General features: G+C 37.8%; 1 protein-coding gene across 1 annotated transcript in view; it reads right to left on the bottom strand.

The window, feature by feature from the left end:
- HERC6 (HECT and RLD domain containing E3 ubiquitin protein ligase family member 6) overlaps positions 1–14,748 on the bottom strand; it is a 49,743-nt gene that overhangs the window by 12,173 nt on the left and 22,822 nt on the right. The window contains exons 11-14 of the mRNA XM_016203231.2: positions 14,159–14,348; positions 11,158–11,312; positions 3,400–3,510; positions 2,964–3,071 (exon numbers count right to left, since the gene is read on the bottom strand). Coding sequence (XP_016058717.2) covers positions 2,964–3,071; positions 3,400–3,510; positions 11,158–11,312; positions 14,159–14,348 — 564 coding nt within the window. The remainder of the gene's footprint in view (positions 1–2,963; positions 3,072–3,399; positions 3,511–11,157; positions 11,313–14,158; positions 14,349–14,748) is intronic.

Here is a 14,748-nt window from a genome sequence, read left to right on the forward strand (position 1 = left end):
AAGGACAATAAAGGAGTATTTAGGACTCATAAACCAACGTCACCATTGCAATAGTAAGACAGGTGGATGATAGCTATCTTATTCTAGGTTTCCAGGCTGGGTGTGGTTGCCCATATTAGCACTCTACAAGCATCTCGGAGAAGTGTGTGCATGTGGCTCTGGGCTTGGGAAAGCCCTGTCCCAGATCTCTGCTACCACTATAGACTGAGAAATTATATGTGATTCCACTAGATTCTTCTGGCTTTTCCCTAAGATCTTTGTGGTAAAGAAGCTCCACATTTGTAGGGAGATGGAACAAGTACCATTTCTAGTCCCTCCTGGTAGTGGGTCATCTCCTCCTATGTCCCAGGAATCTACAACTCTGGGACACTTCAGCAATACTGACTGCTAAGATACATGTCCAGTGGCTCTGAGTGACAGGAGTGGCCAGAAATATCCTGCACTGACTAAAGCAGGGAGAGCTGTATGTGTCCTGTTGTAGGTCCAAGATTCTCTCACCTAACCAAGAATTGGACTTGAAACCTGTATATCTTATTTTCCAATTCCTCTACTCCCATTCTCCATGTATTGGTTTCCCATTTCTACATTTGTGCATTTGAATTAATAATCAGTTTGGAGCTTACAATTTTTACTATGTCCATCATCCATCTCTCCTCTGGAGGACAGGATTCTGGAGCTTGCTTTGTGACTTCACTCATGACAACTACAACTACGAATTTTCTTGTCCTCAAACATTTCCCAATCCTTCATGATATGTAACTTGCCCAGGTCCACTATCCACTCAACCCTCATTAACAGAGTAGACCGGGTGGACAGAAAATTTCTAAAGAAGAAAATAACGTAGAGGGAAATCTTTGCTTAAAGGAACCTTAAGGGGAAGTTAGATTTGGAAAGGAAAGATTTAATCTATGTTCTCCCATTACCAGGAATGTTAGGAAAATTAAAAAAAAGAAGAAAAAAAAAAAGAGGTGGCTGGGAAACAGAAGCGATGACCAAGTCAATCTGATGATAGACACTAATAACGGTAACTGGAAGGAGAGTCCTTAACTATGGAATGCTTTTAGCAGGACACACCTTGCCCTTCCAGGTTGCTTATTATAAACAAATGTGGCATTTATGGATTTGTTAGGCATGGCTCAGTGGAAAATGTCATAAAAGCACTGTAATTAATAGGGAATGAAAAGGAAATGTTTTATTACTGAAATGACTCCTTTTGTACATGTGATATCCCAGACTTTGACATGTTTCACTTAGATGGCCCATATCCTTTGAGTTATTAGTAAAAGTAATGGTATGTTTCTGATTCCTGTGAGTTTAAAGTATAAACATCATAAAAAATAGGTACAAACCTTTCCTGAGGAATGGCCTAAAAAACAAGCCTCAGCAATAAAAAAAATGCTTGGAAACTTGGTAGCATAATGTCTGGGCACAGGGTGAGCATAACTGAGAATTATGTGATTAGAGAGACATGTGTTTTGTGGGAATAATACAACTACCAAAAAAAAGGATGGAAGGGAAAGCATAAATGGAAAACGGAATAAACAAATTAAAGAATATCAGCTGGGGTTGTAAATCAAACTCCAAGATTTTTTTTTTTAACCCTCACCCGAGGATATCTTTTTTCCCATTGCTTTTTCAGAGAGAGTGGAAGGGAGAGGGGAGGGAGGGAGAGGGAGAGAGAGAGAGAGAGAGAGGAAGAGAGAAACATCGACGTGAGAGAGATGTATAGATTGGCTGCCTCCCACACGGGCCTCAACTGGGGCCGGGGACAGGCCTGCGACTGAGGTACCAGCCCTTGGCCAGAACTGAACCCGGGACCCTTCAGTCCACGGGCTGACTCTCTAATCACCAAGTCAAACCGGCCAGGGCAAGTTCCAAGACTTTTTAAAAAATTGTTATTTATTGATGAGAAAGAGAGAGAGAGAATGAGAAACATTGATTTGTTGTTCCAAGTACTTATGCATTCATTGGTTGCTCCTTGTATGTGCCCTGACCAGAGATCAAGCCCACAAGCGTGGCATATCGGGACAACCCTCTAAGCAACTGAGCTACCCGGCCAGGGCTCAAGATCTAAGACACTTAAGCAGATATGAAAATCCAAAGACTAACAACTAAGGACATAGTATAGTCACTAAAACTGGATAGAGGAGAGAAAGAGAGCATTTAGTCAGTTATTTCAGTATTGCTCATAGTATGAAAACAATGGATATTTTCTAAAGAATGTGAGGACTCAGGCATCATATAATAATGAGAAACATAAATTAAAATAAAATTGAAATATCATAGTTAACCCACAGAATTGGAAAAGATCACAAAGCTTGGTAACACTACATTGGTTATAGTGTGAAAGAGGCGTCTCATACATTGCTGGTAGTAACATAAATTGGTACAACTTCTATGCACAGAAAAAAGATTAAGCATTATTCTGCCTTTCTATATGGATGATTTTTCAGGGTAGCCAAATAGCCCTGATTGATGAGGAAAAGTAAGACACGATAATATTAGAAATATCGCTATTTTGTACACTTCAACCAAAACAATGGATGGAATTCTTAAGTAAAAGATTGGGAAACATTACAATGGAAACATCATGTGGTCACCAACTGAGCTCACTGATGAATCTCAGCATAAATAAGAGTGAAAGAACCAGAAACAATGCACTGAAGCATGGAGAAGTGAAAAGAAAGTGGGCCTGGGATTTGCTTCTAGATAATTCAGCAAAAATACCACCAACTCAGAGGGAATGGGGGAGTGGAGGATGGGAAGAGAACATCTGTAATACTTTCGACAACAAAGATAAAGAAATAAAAATACTAACAACTACAAAAACAACAAAAGTAATATATGAAAGTGTGGCAAAATGTTGATGACTGCTAAAACTGTAATGGGGTTGATTACACCATTATCTCTATTTTGTATATGTTTGAAATTTTACTTAATAAAAAAATATAAGGCATACATACCTGCTTTTTCAGAAAGGAATTAGCTTGCCATAATTTCATTTTGGATAGCAAATCAAAGGTAAATGGAAATTCACTGAAAATAACGGGACTGAAGTTTTCTGTAAATACCTAAGAAACAAACAAAGATAACAGTTTTGATAACAAAAAGAAGATAAAAATTTCATTCCTTTACCTCATTACCTTAAAGTATTTCCCTCTATACTTTCTGGAATCTGTTTTTAAGACTCCAAATTACTTAGAAACAAATTTCTAAGAAAATGCATTTGTTTCGTGAGTGAAAGATATTTAAGTTTTCAATGATGATCTAATTTAGCAAATTCAGCATTGCAGTAAGGATATTTTCAAATATTGATTTGTCAGTGTGATACCTTCATAGTTACTAATGTGTCCCCCTTTAAAGCATGAAAATAGTCAGAAGTGAAAATGTTACTCTTACCATGTTATCTCTATTGTAGATTCTTCTTGTTTCTTCAAAAAAGTTCAACATATGGGAGAGTTCATTTATGATGAAAGTAGTCTCTGGTAGTTGACAGTTAGCTTTGTTTACCTTAAAGAGAATATGACCTGTGAATATCATTTTCTATTAATAAATGATTTAATCTATTATATGTATGTGGCTATTATATAATCAGGATAGAGCTCTATAAACCCAATGCATTTATCAATGATGAAGTAGATTTTTAAAGTCTATAATTTCTCTAATTTTCACAAATATTATAAAAGACATAAGATGTTGGCAGTGGAGATAGTAAAACAATTTTTAGGGCACAGGTTTACTGGAAATAGTTTCTAGATCTTGAGAATAAAAGCCCCATAAAAATCCAAGGAACTTTTGACAAATTCAGCCCTCTTTCCATTAATTAATGAGTATCAATTTAGTACACACTATTTGCCAGGTGTGTGACAAAACATGAGCTAACAATTGTCCTATCATATACATAGCTTACTGTCTAGTATAACAGTCAGCAAACCCTTTCTTAAATCCGGGTAGTAAATATTTTTGAGACTGGGACCATACAGTCTCTGGAGCAACTATTCAACCCTGACATTTTGTAGCACAAAATTGTCATAGACAATATGTAAACAAGTGAGTATGGATGTGTTTTAATAAGCTGCCCATGGGCATAAACTGCCAACCAGTAATCCGCAGTCTAGTAGGTAAAAACAACAAGCACCCAGGCATCTAGGATACAGTTTCTCATTGGAGGACTTAAGGGGTTCAAGAAGGCATCTCAGAGAAAAACATGCTGGCAAATCAGTAATCTAAATAAAGGCCCATCAAATCAAATGAATTCAAAAGATAGAAGACAGGAAATAAAGACTCTAAAAACATAAATTAAGAAGAGAAAAGCCAGATGTACAGGAGAGAGGATCAACAAATGAAATGGTTGATTCTTGGGTATTTGAAGCAGTGTGGGGGGGGCACCACTCTGTAAAGTACATGATTTTTTAACCACTTTCATGTACATCTGAATCTAATACAGAATAATATTGAACATAACTGTAATTGAAAAAATAATAATAAATAAAAATTTAAATGTTGGTTCTTAAAAGGAACAAACAACAACAAAAACCCCAGCTTCCTGGTAAAACTGATCCAGGAAAAGAAAAAGGCAAGTAAACCAATATCAGAAATGAAAAGTACACATCACAGAGAGAAGTCCTTTTCGAAACATCTTAAGTCCTCATAAAGTTTCTCACTTTTTAATCCTTAATTATTTTATGCCAAACATTTCCCTTTTATACATTACTTTAAAAAATATTTGACTCCACATGATTCATATTTGTCTTCTTAAGACTCCAATTGGTCATTTACAACAGCATCAAAACCAATGAAATACTTAGGAATCAATTTAATCAAGCAGGTGAAAGATCTATACACTGAAAACTATAAGACTTTGATACAAGAAGTTGAAGTAAACACAAGGAAATGGAAAGATATCTTGTGTTCATGGGTTATAAAAACTAATATTGTTAAAATGTCCATACTACATAAAGTCATCTATAGATTTAATGCAATTCCTCTCAAAATTCCAATGGCATTTTTCACATAAGTAGAAAAAAACAATCCTAAAATTTGTTTGAAACCACAAAAGACCCTGAAGAGTCAAAGCAATCCCGAGAAAGAAGAACAAAGCTGGAGGTATCACACCTCCAACTATTCTACAAAGCTATAGTCATCAAAACTGTGTGGTACTGGCATAAAAAAAGACACATAGAACAATAGAAACGAAATGAGCCCAATAAATCCCTGCATATTTGACAAGGGAGCCAAGAATACTCAATAAGGAAAGGATAGTTTCTTCAATAAATGCATCTGGGACAACTGGATAACCACAGGCAGAAGAATAAAACTTGACCCCTATCTTACACCACTCAGAAGAATTAGCTCAAAACGGATTAAAGAATAAAACTGAACCCCTATCTAACACTACTCAGAAAAATTAGCTCAAAATGGATTAAAGACTTAAACATAAGACCTAAACCCATAAAACTCTTAGAAAAAAACACAGGGGAAAACTCCTTGACATTGATCTTGGAAATGATTTTTTGCATATGAGACCAAAAGCACAAGCAACAGAGGCAAATTAATGAACTACATCAAACTAAAAAGCCTCAGCAGAGCAAAATAGTCAACAAAATGAAAAGGCAACCTATGGAAGGGGAGAAAATATTTGCAAATCATATATCTGACAAGGGATTAATATCCAAAATATATACAGAACTCATAAAAATGAGCAAAAAACAATCTGATTATAAAATGAGCATAGGAACTGAATAGATATTTCTATTCAGATGGCCAACAGGGAAATTCAAATCAAAACTACAAGGAGATATCACCTCACACCTGTTAGAATGGCTATCATCAAAATGATGAGATAACAAGTGTTGGTGAGGATGTGAAGAAAAGGGAACTCCTGTACACTGTTGGTGGGAATGTAAATTGGTGCAGCCACTAGGGAAACAGTACGGAGATTTCTCAAAAAATTAAAAAACAGAATTACCACATGGCCCAGTAATCTCACCTCTGGGTATATACCCAAGGGAAAATAAATCACTATCTCAGAGAGATATATGCACCACCATGTTTACTGCAGCCTTGTTTACAGTAGCCAAGACAGAGAAACAACCTAAGCATCCATGGATGGATGAACAGATAAAGAATATGTGGGACAAATGATGTATATATAGATTTATAAATCTATATATATAAATATTGAGCCATGAGAAAGAAAGAAAAATTCTTACATTTGCAACAACATGGACAGACTGTGAGGACATTATGGTAAGTGAGATAAGGCAGAGAGAGAAAGACAAATACTGTATGAATTCACTTATATATGGAAGCTAAAAAAATTGAATAGAAAGTAAAATGATGGTTGTCAGGGGCTTGGGGGTGAGGGAAATGGGGAGATGTTGGTCAAAGTGTGTAATTTTTCAGGTATAAAATGAATAAGTTCTGGGGATCTAATGTACAGCATGCTGATTATAGTCAACTACACTATACTATATCCTTGAAAGTTGCTAAGAGATCTTTTTTTAAAAAAATATATCTTTATTGATTTTAGAGATAATAAGGGAGAGGGAGAGAGAGAGATAGAAACATCAATGATGAGAGAGAGTCAATGATTGGCTGCCTCCTGCACACCTCTGCCAGGGAATTGAGCCCACAACCTTGGCATGTGCCCTGACCGGGAATCAAACCACGAGCTCCTGGATCCTAGGTCAACACTCAACCGCTCAGCCATGCTTGACTGGCAAGAGAGTAGATCTTAAGTGTTACCACCACAATAAAGAAATGGTGGAAGATTAAAGATGGTGGCGAACTGAGCGGAAGCTACACTGACACTCTACCAGGACCAAACTGGAATTATAACTAAAATATAGAAAACCCATTCTGAATAATCAACTGAAACTGAAGATGAGCTGGAACGCACCCTTGCAACCAAGGAAGAAAAGTGGAGACCACATAGAGACTTGTAGGAAGTGTGGAGGAGCGAGAGGGCTGGCTGGGTTCCTACAAGCAGCAGCCGAAGGTCCAGAGGGAAATCTCAGCTGTGGGGGTTTCCCACTGAGGGCTCTGGGGCCTAAACCCTAGGCTGGGCTTCCCAGCCAAGAGCACCAGAACTCAGAAAGGTGCCCACATAACATCTGGCTGTGAAAAGCAGCTGGGTATCTGTATGCCAGGGAGAGATGGCTGGAAATGCAGGCACCCTCTTAAAGGGTCAACACAAAAAGTTTTGTATGCAGCCAATCACCGTGGGCTCCAGCAGAGGGAGGGCAGAGTGACTGGAGCTGTGTGAGGAGAATCTAAGGTTGTGGGCTCTGGAGATAGAGCTCAGAGGGCACCCCTCTGGATTCCTGTGCAGAGTCATTCCCCCATACAGCAGAGGCAGACATTTACCTGCCAAGCAGCTTTTGCCTGAGGGAAAAGCAATTGCTCCACCCTGCTGGAAAACCTCTCACCCTACCCCACTGGAGTTTGTACTGCCTGAGGCTCATTAAGAGACTTAAAACAAGCCATCCCATCCTGTTGAGTTTCTATAGCCTAAGGCTTGTTAAGAGACTGACAACACTCAGCCACCACACCCTATGGAGTTTTTACAGCCTGAGGCTCATTAAGAATCAGATTAATCAGCCTGCAGCCAGAGGCAGACCTCAGAGTGCTTTGAGTCTTGGCCTGATCTGCTTCTGGACCTGGGCCTTGGAAAAGCAGACTTTGGTGTGCATTTTGGTCCTGTCAAAACACACCCAGCCCTAACAGAGGGAGCCTCAAGCCATGGGTTGTTGATAGCTCCAAACAGGGTACTCAAGGCCAGTCACAAATAGTGCCTGATATTGGCCTGCACGAGAGACCTTCCAAAAGACTGAGAGTCCTAGCAGGCCTACCTAACACATAGAAACAAACACTAACAGGCAGCCAAAATGGGGAGACATAAAACAAGGCACAAATGAAAGAATAAGAGAAGTCTCCAGAAAAAGAGCTAAATGAAATGGAGATAAGCAATCTATCAGATATAGAGGTCAGAATACTGATTGTAAGGAAGCACAACAGCATGAAGAAAGATATGGAAACTATGAAGGAAATGAAGAATGACATAGCAGAAATAAAGAATACATTGGAAGGAATAAACAACAGATTAGAGGAAGCTGAGGATCAGGTCAGTGAATTAGAAGACAGGGTAGAAAAAAATCACTCAGTCAGAGATCCAAAAAGAAAAAACAATTAAAAAACAGGAGGACAGTCTAAGGGAGTTGTAGGACATCATGAAACACAACAATATTCACATCATAGGAGTGCCAGAGGAGGTCAAAAGTAAGCAAGGGTTAAAGAACCTGTTTGATGAAATAATGGCAGAAAACTTCCCTAACCTGGTGAAGGAAAAAGTCACACAAGTTCAGGAGGCAGAGAAAGTCCCAAGCAAGAAGAATCCAAAGAGGCCCATGCCCAGACACATCATTATTAAAATGCCAAAAATTCAAGACAAAGAGACAATATTAAAGGCAGCAAGAGAAAAGCAATCTGTTACCTACAAAGGAGCTCCCATAAGGCTGTCAGCTGACTTCTTATCAGAAACTCTACAGGCCAGGAAGGAATGGCATGTAGTATTCAAGGTAATGCAAAACAAGGATTTGAAACCAAGACTATATCCAGAAATGCTGTCATTCAAAATAGATGGTGAAATAAAGAGCTTCCCAGACAAAAAAAAAACAAAAGGAGTTTAACACTACCAAACCAGCATTGCAGGAAAGGTTAAAGGGACTGCTGTAATAATAATAAGAAATAGAGAGGGAAACACAGACATAAAGAATTAAAATGGCAATAAATAAGGGCCTATCAGTGATAGCCTTAAAGACTTTAAGGGAGAGATCAACAGCAATACAGTCATAGTTGTGGACTTTAACACCCCACCAACTTCACTGGATAGGTCTTCCAGACAAAAACTCAACATAGAAACAGTGACTCTAAATGACACATTAGAACAGATGGATTTAATTGATAATTACAGAACATTTCATTGCAAAGCTGCAGAATAGACATTCCTCTCAAGTGCACATAGGTCATGCTCAAAGATAGACCACACATTAGGACACAAAACAAGTCTCTACAAGTTCAAGAAGACTGAAATCATAATAAGTATCTCAGATACCAAGGGCATGAAATTAGAAATCAACTACAGTAAAAACACTCAAAAACATTTGGACACATGGAGGCTAAATAAATAGAATGTTATTAAATAATGAATGGGTTACCAATAAGATCAAGAAAGAAATAAAAAAAATCCCTGGAAACAAAATAAACACACAACAACCCAAAATCTATGGGACACAGTGAAACCAGTCCTAAGAGGGAAGTTCATAGCACTACTGGCCTACCTCAAAAAAGTAAGAAAAATGTTCAGTAAACTATCTAACCCTACAACTTAATGAATTAGAAAGCTCCCCTGTGAAACCATCCAAGCCAGGGCTTTTGTTTGCGGGGAGTTTTTTTTATTACTGCTTCAATTTCATCAGTTGTTATTGGCCTATTCAGGTTTTCTGATTCTTCCTGATTCAGTTTTACATGATCTCACTTATATGTGGAATCTAATAAACAAAATAGACTGAGGAACAAAATAGTCTGAGAGACATAGAAGCATGGAAAAGACTGATGAATATCAGGGGAAGGTGGGGTTGGGGGAGTGGGTGGGGAGAGATTAATCAAAGAACTTATAAGCATATTTGCATAACCCATGGGCACAGACAATAGTGTGGTGAAGCCCTGGGGGGGATGGCAGATTGGGGTGAAGGGGACCCATGGGGGAGAAAAGGGGAGATATCTATAATATTTTCAACAATAAAGATAAATTAAAAAAAGAAAAAGAAATGGTAATTATGTGAAGTGATGGAGGTGTTAGCTACAGCTATGACGTTAATCATTTTGTAATACGTAAGTGTATCAAATCAACACACAGCACACCTTAAACTTAGACAATGTTATATGTCAATTATATATCAATAAAGCTAGAGAAAAGAAAGAAATATACTACTTTATTTTTTTAAATCCTCACCTGAGGATATTTTTTCCATTGCTTTTCAGAGAGTGTAGAAGGGAGTGAGAGAGACAGAGAAAGAGAGAAAGAGAGAGAGAGGGGAAGAAATATTGCATGTAGCCAGCAACTCAGGTACGTGTTCTTGGTCAGAATTGAACCCAGGACCCTTCAGTCCTCGGTCTGAAGCTCTAACCACTGAGCCAAACCGGCCAGGGCAGAAATATTCTACTTTAGAAATATCAGTACTACATTGGTACTTTTGAAAAGCACTAACTCTTGCATGTAGTATTTTAAAAGCATCTTATTTTAGCTAATTTTTTTTTTTAAAATATGTATTGATTTCAGAGAGACGAAGGGAGAGGGAGAGAGAGAGATAGAAACATCAACGATGAGAGAATCATTAATCAGCTGCCTAGCCCGCAACCTGGGCATGTGCCCTGACAAGGAATCGAACACCGATCGCCTGGATCCTAGGTCGATGCTTAACCGATGAGCCACGCCCGGCCGGGCTACCTAACTTTTTTAATCCTCATTAGAGAATATATATTTTCCATTGCTTTCATAAGGAAGAGAGAGAGTTTAAGGTGGAGAGAGAGAGTGGAAGGGGGAGGGGGAAGAAACATTGATGTGAAAGAGACATTGATTGGTTGCCTCCAGCATGTGCCCCGACTGGGGGCTGGGGGATCAAGCTTGCAAACAAGGTACATGCCCTTGGCCTGAATTGAACCTGGGACCCTTCATTTTGTGGGCCGACGCTCTAACCACTGAGCAAAATTGGCTAGGGCTGTTAATTGAACAAGGTATCAAGTTAATTCTCTTGTTTTATTTAAAATGCTTTGGCTCCTCCCTACCCCCTAACAATCCTTAAGTTTATTAGCCTCCTAACCTTAAGTTACTTCTAGATTATGCTGTATATTCTAATGAAAATGCTAAATCACTCTCATATATGAGTAGTGTTTGTGTATCTAATATCTAATATGTAATATATTCCTCCAGAGTCTCTCCAGTTAGCAAAACAAGCAAAATTTTGAATTTTTAAGGCTGAATAAAATATTTTCTTTCTGTTGAGAAAAACATCAAAACAAGACTCTGATTGGCTGAGACCTAAGAGATTTTGATTTAGTAAGATGGTATATACATTCCTTTAGATGAAACCTTACCTTATACACTTCTTTCATCATTTCTAGAAGGGCTTTAACATTGCAGTTATTTTGGTATGTTTCATTCCAGTATCTCAACTGAGCAACGATGGCTGATTTAAGCATCTGCACCAGTGTGTTGAGAGAAGATTCTTGTAAAGATGCCCAACACTGCTCTGAAGGGTTATAAAATCATCCATGATTAATATATACTCCTCTGCCACCCCCCACAAAACTCCCTCAGTTTCTACTGGGCTCCTTAATATAGACAATATTATAAAATGTCTATTTTATAAAATAGACAATATTTTCCATTTCTGATGGCATAACCCATAAAATATATTTTCTAAGGATAGCATTCTGGACAACATTTATTACTCACAGAAAAAATCTTTTCTCTGATTAAATATCATTGGAATTAAAAACTCAAAATCAGGATTCTGAAGAAACATGTTGATAGTTCATATTTATGCTTGATTACTTGTTTGTGTGATTTTCAAACTGAAAATTCTATAGGTTATTTATAAACCTATATGAAACCTATATGAAATATAGGTTTATAAATAGGTTTGTATCTGAAAACATACATAGGTGAACACACACACACACACACACACACAATGTCATCAAGGATATTTTCAATCTGTAAAAAATTATATTACCCATGTCTTCAGACTTTATGAACACCTGGTATATATGGACATATTTTAAAAATTATATTATTAACAACATTTTAATATTTCTGAGGTTATAATCTAGATTGTTGTATCTTTAAAAGACAATTCTCAGAAAACAAACCTATCAAATGTTGAAATCTATTATCAAGCTAATGTCATTAAAATAGTATAAACCAAATGCACGAAAAGCAGCTCAACATGGCAGAAATTCTACAAATGTATCCACATGCACATGAGATTTTTGTATATGATAAAGGTGGCACTGCATATTAGAGGGAATGAAACAGATCATTCAATAAGTGTCTGGGGACAAGTGGAAACTGATCCAGAAAAAAATAAAATTTAATCAAGATAAACTCCATATGGATCAAAGATTTAAACATAAAAATGAAACAAGAATACTTCTGGTAGGAGCATGGGAATTTTTTTGTTTCTTTGTTTGAGTGAGGTAGTCTTTTTGAAGTATGACCCAAACTCAGAAACCATAAAGGAAAATGTCAAATATAGTAGGCTTCATAAAAATGTTTAAAAATAATTATGCATGGCAAAAATATCACAAAGTAAAAACAGTTTTAAAAACCTAAAGAAAAAAAATTTGTAACTAATATTATTGAAAACATTAAGAAAACATTTGTAGCTCATATTGTTGATAAAGGATTAGCTGCCTTAGTAGCTTAAAATCTCCTAAATAGCCCGGCCAGGCGTGGCTCAGCAGTTGAGCGTCGACCTGGGATCCAGGCGATCGGGTTCGGTTCCCGGTCAGGGCACATGCCCGGGTTGCGGTCTCGATCAATGACTCTCTCATCATTGATGTTTCTCTCTCTCTCTCCCTCTCCTTTCCTCTCTCTGAAATCAATAAAGATATATCAAAAAAAAAAACCCCAAAAACAAAAAATCTCCTAAATAAAAAGAAAATACTGCCCAGCTGGGCGTGACTCAGCGGCTGAGCGTTGACCTAGGATCCGGGAGATCGAAGTTCTATTCAGGTCAGGGCACATGCCCAGGTTGCGGGCTCGATCCCCAGTTGGGGGCGTGCAGGAGGCAACTGATCAATGACTCTCTCATCACTGATGTTTCTGTCTCTCTCTCCCCCTCTCCCTTCCTTTCTCTGAAATCAATAAAGACATATTTAAAAAGAAAAAAAAAGAAAAATAGTAACAACAAATGGAAAAAAGGGGAAGAGGGGAAAACTGATAGTTTCCAGAATATGATATACAAATGAACTGAGATATAAGAAAATCAGCACAACCCCATTCATAATGAGAACATTAAAATTAAAAGGTTCTTTTTTTCAGAATGGGAAAGGCCAAAGTTTGAGAACACTGTAGAAAAATGCATGGGCTGATGCTCTCATAGTTGTTGATGAAGTGTAAACTGATACATCCTCTGTCCAGGCTGCCAGTTCGCCCAACTCCAGGGCTGCATTTTACTTACACTACAGTGTGGCTGGTGGCCACTTAAAGTTGGGCAACATGGTGGCCCAGACTTCTTTGGAGGGTCATTTGGCAAAATCTCTCAAAATTTAAAATGCATATACAATTTGACCCAGTAATTTTGCATTCTGGAATTTTCCCTGGCTGTGTAAATTTATATATGTACAAAGAAATGTCGGTTAGCACTGTTATAATAGCAAAAGTTTAGAAACAGCTATTCATAGTATAGTCTCCCAATAGAATACTATTCAGCCATTAAATAGAGTAAGGCAGTTCTATAGGTCCAATAACAGAATGCTCTCCATGATATGCTTTTAAATGGGAAAAAGCAAGTTGCCAAAGAATGTGAATGATTTGCTACCATTAAAAAATGCATTTCTATATGTTTATATGTATCTTTCAAAGGTTACACAAGAAACTATGTTCTGTAACTGCTTTCTGAGAGGGAAACCTGGTGGCTTATATTTCACTGTATATATCCTTTGTACCTTTTAAGCTTTAGACCTTGAACACTAGCTTAAAATTGTAAAAGGACATCCTATCATAGTGAATGAAATAAACAGCAAGAACACAAAGCTTAACATTTCTTTTTCGTCACCTCTGGTTAAAATGTCTAAAGTTTTAAAACAACATTAGCAAAAAGTTATAAAGTGGATTTATCTTGACTGGATCCTCTATGGTTATTAAACTCTGATGTCAAAGCCATGTCCAAGTCTAAGAATTACAAATGCCTTGTGTGATAGCAGTAAAGATTATAATAGCTTTAGGTTTATCTTTTCAATAATTCACTTATCATGTACTCAAATATTTGTGTATTTTGAAATCTATCCAAAATTTACTACAACTTCTACTTCAGACGGTGACTCTCTATTGAGAGTTCAAATAAAGTAACATGAAAGTAATCAAACTTACTCAGGACTTGTAAAGATCGGTTACTCATTTTACAAACAGCCTGTGCAAACGGAACCACCAGACTTTCCCAGTTCCTAGAATCATGCATCACAGGACATTGTGGGAGCAGAAGGAAAACTGATAACGCTTCTCGGTGTGGAGAATGACATGGAAGAGCGCTGAGTAGATCATCCCTGAGACATGTAGTTATCTGCAGTTGAAAGAGGATCGGAGAAAGGCCCAGGATAAGTTTTGGGACCAGGGGTTTCACTCCACCACTTCCCAATTGGAATAACCATTTAGTTTTCCTAAAATCTGTTGTTCATCACTCCTTGCATCCCAAATGCCCCTGAAATAGTAAGAGCCATCCTCCCTATTTTATACTGGGGTGCATGAGGAAATAAAAGTGAAATCACATGTGCATGTATGTACTGAGTGACTCGTGGAAGCTGCTCAACTAGGAAGTGACAGAGCAGGGACTCATACCCAGATCTGTCTGACGGCAGAGAAAATGCCACATCTTCACCTCATCAATCCTGTTGCAGCTTCCTCCTGGGTTCACAGAGGGATGGCCTTTTCCAGCCTCCCCTGCACTTAGGTGGGGCCATGTG

The sequence above is a fragment of the Miniopterus natalensis genome, chromosome 1 (assembly GCF_054644295.1).
Source record: "Miniopterus natalensis isolate mMinNat1 chromosome 1, mMinNat1.hap1, whole genome shotgun sequence".
NCBI lineage: Eukaryota > Metazoa > Chordata > Mammalia > Chiroptera > Miniopteridae > Miniopterus > Miniopterus natalensis.